This window comes from Bactrocera dorsalis, chromosome 2 (assembly GCF_023373825.1).
Source record: "Bactrocera dorsalis isolate Fly_Bdor chromosome 2, ASM2337382v1, whole genome shotgun sequence".
NCBI classification, from domain to species: Eukaryota; Metazoa; Arthropoda; class Insecta; order Diptera; family Tephritidae; genus Bactrocera; species Bactrocera dorsalis.
In genome coordinates, this window is record NC_064304.1 from 2,819,053 (window position 1) to 2,829,662 (window position 10,610).

Sequence of the window (10,610 nt, forward strand, 5' to 3'; positions counted from 1 at the left end):
TGTTTTTATTTTTTTTTGATTCTGTTATTTTATATATCCGACTATGTTTTTTAATGTAAATAATTATCGACACTGGTCTAATATTCATCATTAGGCTTGGAATAGTCGATAGAAGGCCACTTAAAAAAAATGCAGCTTGTAAGTTTATATAAAAAGTGGTTTTCATTAATTAATGTTTATACAAAATGTTTATAAATGTACATAAATATATTCACAGCGACTAAAAATAGGAAATAAATATGGAAACTTTTAAGTTCTATACTATTGTGGAGTATGGTTTGGAAATTGCATCGTCCTTATGCAACAGGCAGGGCCGGGTGAATGGCTGCGTTATGGCGTTGATCCAGACATTGCCGACTAAAATTATCATTTTGTAAAATATTAAAATACGAGTGTCATATTCTTGTACTCACTCCACTTAGATCCTTTCAGCACCGGACAGGCTGCGTGCCTCGTGCGGTAATCGCCTTCCAAAGATCGGTGTAAATTGTACCAGAACAGCACATTGCCCTTCTTGGGTTTTATGGCGAAATTCAAATTCGGAAAGGCAGTAGCGCCACCTTGTTCGACTTCAGAGAGCTGGAGTTTAGTAAAAGTAGTTTTATTAATGAATGTACAGGAAAATATTGAACACACACTTACATAAAATATGGCGGTGGCAATGCGATTACCTAGTCCCTCGGGCAGACGTTCGGTGTCCTGAAAGCGCAGCGAAAATAATAAAGAAAGTGTACTAAGTTGTTACACTCGTGCCACAACTCAGTATGGTTATGTGTGCGTGCTTACCAAATAAAAGTCCCAGTGCGGCTCATAGTGGCCGCCCAGTCCGTAGTTGGCGACCTGTAATTTCTCGCAGCGCGTCACATCGAGGCCAGTGAGGTCCTGCAAATCACGCAACATATCCTGCATGTAAGTGTGTTCTTGATAGGCCAGCCAAGCGTTCTTGCTGATGCGGAAGTCGGTAGCTTTGGACAGAGTGACCACATCGCGCACGGTGGAGCGTTGCATGTAGGGCGTGGCCAAGTATTTGATGGTTTCAATCTTGGTGTCGTCGATAAAATCGTGAAGTGTCAACACCAACGGATCCAGGCTGTGCTCCTCCACTTTAAATGGGGCGAGAAGACGATAAGGATGATTTTTGCTTTCGTAACGGCAGCGCAGCGGACGCAATTGCGTGGGCGATGCAGTGATTTCGCCGCGACACACTTTCTTATACGTCTCAAATTCCTCGGTTTGCTAAGTGTAGAGAAGCGGAGTGTGTGTTTATGTGTTAAGCTGTAATCTGTTAAATTGAGTTAGAGTTGATCGACTTACATGGTAGTACGAGGGACTTGTGGTTAGCGTTGGCTTCCGCTCGCCAACCGGACTGAGTATTGTGTTTCTCACATATGAAGCGGTTGCACGTGTGGGATCAAGGCTCAACACGTCATCTGAGAGCTTGAGCGCGGTTTCTAAATCGCCTGCGAGGTATCAAAATTCATTAAATGGAATGAGAATGCTTTTCCAGAAATGGAAGAGTATGGTGGAAATAGCTTACCTAAATTGAGCAAACTCTTTGCAACATCCTCCACATACTCTAGTGTGTGCGGATCCATGTAATATGGTTCGCGACTGAGTCGTTGCATGGATTCCTTCAACCACAATTTCGTATGATTGTATTCCTCCAAATGAAACAGTTGCTTACCCAAAACAAAACAGTCCTGCCAGGTCATGCTTGTACTGGAAAAAAGTAATAATAGACGAAACCGAAATAAATAAGAAAGTTGGAAAACTACTTCAAAAAGTATACTTATATAAAGAAGTTTGTTTTTTCTTCCATGACAAATACTCTAAGATCAAAAACCCTGCCAACACTCACCCATATTTGACGCCATTTAAGAAACCGCCTGCTATCTGCGCCGTATCCAGATGATAAGTCTCCTGCAGACGAGCCAAAGCAGCCGCGGATGCTTTGAAGTCTTCTCCACTTGGGAAACTGAGAGTTTCGCGAAACTCAACCATTTGTCGCAGGAAAGCTGGTGAACGAAGTATTAATTTAGGACGAAGTTATGCTTTTTTGGAATGTTATGGACCACATTTCATTTACTTACTGTTCGCAGCCTCATCTGATTGCACGCGCTCCTCATAAATCGTCCAATCGGTGGTTAGGCGCTTCATTAAGCGGTAAACATTGACGGGATTGGTTAAATAATTTTCGGTATTACGGGCCGCCTGCGCATATTCCATTTCGATGCGATGCAGTTCACTGAAATGATATTTGAGTTATCAAAACTTTTGCAATTTATCGAGACCTTAAACCTTTATTGTGAAAAAAAGTGACAAAATTAAGTGAACTTTGCTGCCAGCTTGATCCTGCGCCTGTGGTCTACACAACCGGAACGGACCCGGATTTTCTCTGACCAAGGACTGTCAACTCGATAGAATTCTGTCGCTTCAACAACAACAATGTCATTAAACCATCCTTCCGCTTAGGGGATGGACCGAAAAGGGCGCCTAAGTTGGGGTTTGAAAGTTAGGGACATAGCTCGATATGCCAAGTCCTTTTTTAAGGGTGCTACTAAACAACTGCCCAAACGATGATGATGGAGCTGACGTTAGCTAACAACGGTAACCGTGAATGTGCTAGAGAATTATTTTGACCTAAAGAATTTCTGGCAACTAACAATTGTGCTTCATTCAGAAAATCATCAGGTTTTGGATATGGAAGCATAGATTGATCAGCATTATTTGAAGGTAAAAACATTCTCATATTAAAATTATTAAGTAACTCATTGCCCGGTTGGTCCTTAATTATACTATTTATGAAGCTTTTTTGAATAGGCTGTGGGTGCTGTTGTGTATTAAGAAGGAAGTTATCGTGTCCCAAAAATGTATTCGGTGGTGGCTGCTGTAGAACATTTGAATATCTTGTGGTAGCAGTGCGAAAAATAATATATGTAAGCCCTTGTTTCTCAGCTGAATTTTTAGTTCGGTGTTCAATATCCAAGACCTAAATTCTTTGCGCGCTTTGAAATGCTTCGAAAATGTTTTCGGCCTCAATATTTATGGTACATCCACGTGTACTTTATCGAGTTGTTGTTGTTGTCGATAGAGTGTATGTGGATACACTATAAATATTTCTCCTACATACATTCGTGCGACCTTCAAAGCGGTGAAAAGTCTCCTATGCAAAAGCAAATGGACGAGATGCGTGATATGATTTCGAGACTTGTCAAGTCTGTGAGTGATCTTGTGTCAGTTCAGGTGATCCATGCAACAACTGTTCCGGCCAATGTAAGTGGTTATAATATTCCATTTAATGACACGATCGTTGGTCAGGCGGCAATGTGTACGACTCCACAACATGAAACTAATAATACAACGACGACAATAGGGTTACCACCATTGGGAACTATTACAAAACGTGAATGGAAGCGAAGTACATACAGTTCACGAAATCATTGAATTATTACCTAATTTCTACCCATTAACATTAATTTTGGAACATTAACTTCGGTGCAATTTATAGAAAAGGTAACGCTACTACAAGAAGTTTTGTTAGCAGCTCAATCTAAGCTAAAAGGCGTCGCCAAAGAATGGCTTGATGCACAAAATGTGTTCCAGGTCTCCTTTCGTAGAAGCATTCCAACATGATTTCTCAGCGCAGCATATGATATGTTTATTGGAAGACCGTTATGACAAACGATGTCAGTCATCTCGAAATTATGATATCGGGGATTGGATCCAGTATTTAAAGGTCCGTATATCGTTACGAAGGTACTAAACTACAATAGATACATCATTGAGGATCTACCAGATTCAACGCATACACAAAGACGTTATTGTAACACTTGTAGTGTAGATCATATGAAACTATGGTGTACATTGAGCAGTGAGTTAGACAGCGATGATGAAGACGAAATGTCAGGAGAGGCCGAGCTGTCAACGACAGTTATCGAGTGAGAGGCATTCGTTGTTGGACAAGCGAACGAAGCAGTCGAAGCCTTCCATAATCATTCAGTCATTGAACTAAACAAACATTTCCACTGCTATTCAAACTGCCTATGATTCTCATACCAAAACTGCTCTCTCCTCACGCTGTAAACTTGAACTCTTGTATTGTCGGCTTCACTTTTGTTATTCTTATCGATCAATTTGCCTATCAGTGGCTTCGGTATCAGTCGTCTTACGACGTGCCCGCCGTGTAGGTAGGTGTGTTAATGAGATAGGCTTTTAAGGCATTCGCAAACGTGTCGACGGCCGACGGCCAGTGTCGTAACTGATTAAACATTCAAATTTTATTATTCAACGTAATAATTTGATGTTTAACGTCAGTGTTACCGGTTTGAAGAAATCTTCTTTTAAAATTCAAACATTTCTCTGTTCGCCGTTTCACCTTTATTTATTTTCAGCTAGTTAGTTTCGCATTTGTGTTATTATGCAGATGCGCAGTCGGTTCATCGTTTGTTCATGATCATTGCGAATTTCATCTCTGTTCATAGTACAAGGCCGTGTGCGAGTAGAGGGGTACTTGGTCGTAAGCTCTTTCGAGCATTGCTCCTCAAATTAACGAATTTGCTTAATAGAAACTAAACTCCTTTTTGGTATATTCAAATAATGGTATTTATGAGAGCCTCTTGCCGTGTTGTGAAATTTCCACACTCCAGTTTTAGTTTTTTTTTTAATTTGACCGAACTGTATGTACAAACATGATCGAAATAGTTAATATTTCTGATTTGGCAGACTGACCAGTAAATAATAGTTAACTTGGTTTGAAAGCGGCATTTACTTGAAATATCTCTCTATCACATGAAGCGACAAAAAATTAGGAACTGAAATTTGTTTTTAAAAATATTTGATAAAATTAAAGTATTAGAGAAAAATTGATTGATATTTGAGTAGCCTCCATTTTATAAAAAAAATAGATTTTGCAGTTCCTTTAGATAGCGACATTTGTACTAATCAGAAGTCTTATATTGTGTTACTCGTATATTTGAAATGACCACAAGGGTAGACATCATGGCAACGAGGATACTGCCTTTTTCCCCCTTTACTTCAAGGACGCATAACTCAATGAATTTTTTTTTAGTTTTTTTCTAATTAGTTTTCTATCGGTAAAGAAAAAATGCATAGTGAAAATATCAAATATTTTTTATCGAGTGCTTAATTGGTCGGCTTGAAAACCGCTTCACTAATTACTTACTATACAATTTAAAGACGGAAGAAAAAAAAATTATATCGGTTTTGACAAGCTTTTGTGCAGAAGATATTTATATTTTTGTATGGAAGATACGCAAATATTTTCAGTAAAGTGACCCCACTTCCATCAGCACTGTATAATATTTCCAGCATGAAGCTTTAAATCTTGTTGAACCCTCTATTTGTCGAATAATTCTGGAAATTATATACTACTGTGGATAAAGGATAGTCGAAATATTAGGTAGTCGCAGTTGTGTCATACCATAGTGTTACAAAGGTGAGATTTTAAGTTTCATTTAAGCAAAAAAAAGGCAAGCCAAGCAATGAAATTTGTAAAGTTTTCGGAGATAGTTCGCTTGCTTCCGATCTGGAAATTCGATGTGAAGGATGCACCTCGCTCTTGCTGATCTATCGCTGAAAATTCGATGAAAATATCGTAAATATTGACCAGGACCGTCATATAAGCAGCCATGACATTGCTAATAACTTCACTTTCATCATTAAATGGGTTTGAACTATTCAAAAAGGCTGGCTACAAAAAGAAGCTCGATGTTTGGGTACCAATAAAATACGACAATAATGTTCGAAGAAGATCATGTTCCAAGAGTGGTGAAGGTCAACAAATGGTCGCAAAGCTAGGACTGACGCCTCGAAAGGTTATACTCGTACTGAGTGTTTGGTGGGATTGGAAAAAAATCATCCACTAGGAGCTGCTCCAGACTGGTCGAACGATTGATTCTACTTTTTACTGATGAGATTGGAGCAAGCAATCGAAAAAAAACCGCCAGAACTGATCAATAGAAAAATGGGAAAAAGTAGGCGACCAAAATGGTACATATCAGGTTCAATAAGCTCATTATAAATATAAAAAATAATAATTTGAAGTTTAATTATAAATACAGAAATACTTTTTTAATTACTTAATATTTTTTTCTAGGTTGGTATGTCTGTCAGTGGTATCTCTACGAAAAGTCACATCAAAATAATCATTAGTGGTTAGTATAGGCTCGTCTTTCTGAGGTACATGAAGTGCATTCACTTTTTACGATGAGTAAAATTATTCAGCAAAGGAGTTCCATTAAATTTTGCGTGCGGAATCAGATTTCTGGTGTCGAAACGATCAGAATATTGGAAAACGAATGATCAACACGGCAATTGGGAAACGACAATTAAGAGACAGGGATCTTACTGACCTCGTTGGAATATCGAAAGGATCAGTGAAAAACCTTTTTTAAGATCATTTGGGCTTAAGAAAAGTAAAAACACGGTTGACTCCAAATCAATCATATCTTTTTTTTGAAAAACAGCGTCCCCTTAACGTCTGTGATACAAGCCTTTCCGACTACCAGAATGTCATGAAACTTGGATTTATACTTACGATCCAGAAACTGATGATCAATCGGCCGAATATCGTGGCAAAGGTGAGTCGAAGCCGAAGGACCCATGTCAAAAATCAAGGTTTTCTTCGATTGATGACAGTATTCTTCGATTATCGAAGTGTGGGCACTCCGAATTTCTTCCGACTGCCCAAACTGTCAACAAAGAAAACTATTTGAGTGTTATGCGTCGTTTGCATGAAGCTATTCGTAACAAGAGGTCGGAGTTATGAGCCGCCAACTCTTGGTGTTTGCACCGTGATAATGACACGTCGTATATTGCATTGATTCTTCGTGAGTTTTTGGCCAAATTTTCAACCAAAATTGAGCCGCAACCACCGTCTTCGCCTGATTTAGCTTCATTTGAGAGTCTGTTGAAGACATTATACGTAAATCGCTACGCGCATTGAATGCTATTCCACAAATTAACTTTAACAACTATTGCGAGGATTCGAAAAAACGTTGGCACAAGTGTATTGAGGTCAAGGGAGACTACTTTGAGGCGGACGACATAAAGTTTGAAGAATAAATAAAGATTTTTAAAATTATGAACAAAGTCTTACTATTTCTTGCGCATAGTATTATATTTTGAATAATATTATACACGTATGAATGTGGAAACCCCTTTGCACGAAATCCCCCATTCCCACTGGGCTGCTGACTATTTTCGAAGCTCAAATTTTCGATGCGTTTGAAAACCAGAAAAACACGCATAAAATTAAAAGCAAATTTAATAGTTATAGAAATAATAAACATGGGACAAATCGTTATTAGCACATCTCGAAAACTGCTTTGCTGTCTTTGTACAGTCGGTTCGGTTTTTTGCGAGTGTTGTTCAGAACTCACTATTGCGTGAACACTTAACGAACTTGTCAAACTCGATGTTATACATACTTTATTGTCCATATTTCATAAAACATGATAAATCAGGATAATAAATTAGCGCTTATTTATTAGCAAGACTCAAGCGGCGTCGCTTGCACAGACACAGTCTGTGAATACACACACACACGCGTGGACACCGGGGCAGAGACACTAGTTATTGCTTTTTAGCAATATGCTAATGCTAGAATTTTGCACGCCCGGCCCAAAGCTGCTTACCTCTCAAGTGTCTGCAGTTGATGCTTGCTGGCGCGCACATATTCTCGGAAGCTTTGCAGCAGATACTCTTCGGTGCGGAGCAAATTCTCTAAGCCGGAAATGGATGAGAAATAATCAATTTGAGCGCTGCAAGTGGACAGCAGGCCGACAACGACGAACAGGAGGGTGGCACCTTTCCAACGCATTTTGGACATTTTTTGTTGCTTTAATGCTTGAAGTCTTTGTTTAAAATATGTAAATGCGTTTATACTTTTTTCAGAATAATTTTGAGTTTACTTTATGTAATTATATATTTTTTTTATTTTTTTTTTGTAATTTTAATTTTGAAAAATTGCACTTTTCCGTATCTTTTTTTGCGCTCCTCAGCACTTGCTCTGGATTCACTGGAATGCTGAGCAGCTCATACGATTATTCGCAGAATTTGCAATTTAGCACTTTTTGTTCACAGAGTTGATCTTGTCACTTGGGCCGTTATTCGTGCGCACCGAAAGCTAGGCGTGTACGATGGTAGTTCGGGCGTGTCGCAGAATTCGCTATTTGAGCTACGCGATTTGTGTGAACTTGACGGCGTCGCGTTAGAAACACAACTAGTCCATTGTTGGCGAGATTTCAGCAAGGCTTTTGACGCGCTTCCACTGCCGCCGTGAGTAGCTCAACATCTTCATTTCAGTTGTGTATTTTGCATTTAATTATTTTGTTTCATTTTTTATGCTAATTTTTTTTGCTAAAAGGCAATCGCGTTCGTCTGTCCAGCAGCAGCACTTATGATACAAATTAAATTATTCTGTTATATTCGCGTCGTTTAACCCGCCTGCGAGTCGCACAGCACACAGTCACTTTACATAATTAAATAACGGGTGATTTTTTTGAGGTTAGGATTTTCATGCATTAGTATTTGACAGATCACGTGGGATTTCAGACATGGTGTCAAAGAGAAAGATGCTCAGTATGCTTTGACATTTCATCATGAATAGACTTACTAACGAGCAACGCTTGCAAATCATTGAATTTTATTACCAAAATCAGTGTTCGGTTCGAAAATTTTTTATCGACAAATTTTGTTCAGCGATGAGGCTCATTTCTGGTTGAATGGCTACGTAAATAAGCAAAATTGCCGCATTTGGGGTGAAGAGCAACCAGAAGCCGTTCAAGAACTGCCCATGCATCCCGAAAAATGCACTGTTTGGTGTGGTTTGTACGCTGGTGGAATCATTGGACCGTATTTTTTCAAAGATGCTGTTGGACGCAACGTTACGGTGAATGGCGATCGCTATCGTTCGATGCTAACAAACTTTTTGTTGCCAAAAATGGAAGAACTGAACTTGGTTGACATGTGGTTTCAACAAGATGGCGCTACATGCCAGACAGCTCGCGATTCTATGGCCATTTTGAGGGAAAACTTCGGACAACAATTCATCTCAAGAAATGGACCCGTAAGTTGGCCACCAAGATCATGCGATTTAACGCCTTTAGACTATTTTTGTGGGGCTACGTCAAGTCTAAAGTCTACAGAAATAAGCCAGCAACTATTCCAGCTTTGGAAGACAACATTTCCGAAGAAATTCGGGCTATTCCGGCCGAAATGCTCGAAAAAGTTGCCCAAAATTGGACTTTCCGAATGGACCACCTAAGACGCAGCCGCGGTCAACATTTAAATGAAATTATCTTCAAAAAGTAAATGTCATGAACCAATCTAACGTTTCAAATAAAGAACCGATGAGATTTTGCAAATTTTATGCGTTTTTTTTTAAAAAAAAGTTATCAAGCTCTTAAAAAATCACCCTTTAGTATAAATCCAACGGTACTTCTTATGCTGCGTCGGGCGACCGAAAGCAGTGAACTAATTAAGCAAGCTCATGATAACTCGCTGGCTCCCGTTTGTGTGCACCAAACGCAGCTAAGAACTGAACTCGACTAGGTCAATGTCGCAACTCGATACGAGCGCTCTGGTTTGCGGTCCATCAGCGCGGGCTTCCGCGTCGCTTTGTAGTAGTTTATTTCTAGAGTTGAAAAGTATTGTAACTCTATTTTTAAAGGCATGTACTGTTCGCATTTTTATACTCATAACAATACCCGACTGGATATTTTGTGCTTTAAGATCGAATAAAAGAAGAAAAGCTGAAATACAGCCAGAAAGAGAAGAGAGAATGTATAATAGAATGGACCACAGTACTCGAAATGTTTCTATATCCTTTAATGAGCTTTAAAAACGGCGAAAGGCAGGACCAACGTCTGAAATGCAAATGTAGAATGATTTGAGCTCCCCTTTTGGTCTCTATAGCGCACTCATTTGTTGGTGTTGTAGCGGCAGAATTTGGCCGAGTTGACAGCCCTTGACTTGCCCGGGTCCGTTCCGTTTAAATAGATCTGACTGTCGTGAGGACGGTAGCGCACTCGGGTACTAATGAATCTGTAAACCCTGAAGCAGGTTTTTAGCTGCTGTCGAAAGTTTTAGACATCTTTGTATTTTAACAATAACGACTTCAATAGCCAGCATCTCTTGAATGCGTGTTGGGTGTTGTAAGTTATCTTCGCTCGTTTTCAGGCCCTTCCGATCTGCTTAGTTCGTTTGCATGCAGCGAAATTCGTGTGAACACTTACGATCTCAATTATATTCCGATGCATTCTACATGTCGACACGTAAGTTGTGTGTGTGTGTACGTCGGAGTATTGATAAGCGTGTTCTACAGTAGGGAAAATCAAGAATGCGCTGAGATATTTATATTATGAATATATGAGCTTTTAATTAAATGTCAACTACAATGGGAATGTCAGCAAGGCATTGAATCGCAAAAGCAATGGGCAAAGCGCTGCAAGGAGGGGTGTCAGTTGCAATTTGCACGCGCACACGTCGCCATGTTTGTAAGTACATTTATTTGTAGAGATATTTATATATACATATTATACATATGTATGTATGTAGTACAAATTGTGTAAGTAAGTACATACATATAT

The 10,610-nt window shown here is 39.3% G+C and overlaps 1 protein-coding gene across 1 annotated transcript; it reads right to left on the reverse strand.

Annotated features, from left to right (window-relative positions):
- Positions 1 to 120: 120 nt before the first annotated feature.
- LOC105226778 (prolyl 4-hydroxylase subunit alpha-2) lies at positions 121 to 8,503 on the reverse strand. The gene is made up of 9 exons (XM_011205823.4): positions 7,656 to 8,503; positions 2,091 to 2,245; positions 1,859 to 2,015; positions 1,538 to 1,719; positions 1,315 to 1,460; positions 787 to 1,236; positions 643 to 699; positions 414 to 579; positions 121 to 357 (listed from the first exon to the last, which is right to left on the reverse strand). The coding sequence occupies exons 1-9, from the start codon at positions 7,847 to 7,849 to the stop codon at positions 257 to 259; spliced, it is 1,608 nt and encodes a 535-aa protein (XP_011204125.2). The 5' UTR covers positions 7,850 to 8,503; the 3' UTR covers positions 121 to 256.
- Between the last annotated feature and the right edge of the window lie 2,107 nt (positions 8,504 to 10,610).

Excerpts from the sequence above, each read along its gene's own strand:
- LOC105226778 (XM_011205823.4), bottom strand. The coding sequence starts at position 7,849 with ATGTCCAAAATGCGTTGGAAAGGTGCCACCCTCCTGTTCGTCGTTGTC. Across the intron at positions 2,246-7,655 it reads CAACTGCAGACACTTGAGAG|TGAACTGCATCGCATCGAAA; the intron begins GTAAGCAGCTTT and ends ATATCATTTCAG. Across the intron at positions 700-786 it reads CGCACTGGGACTTTTATTTG|GACACCGAACGTCTGCCCGA; the intron begins GTAAGCACGCAC and ends CTGCGCTTTCAG.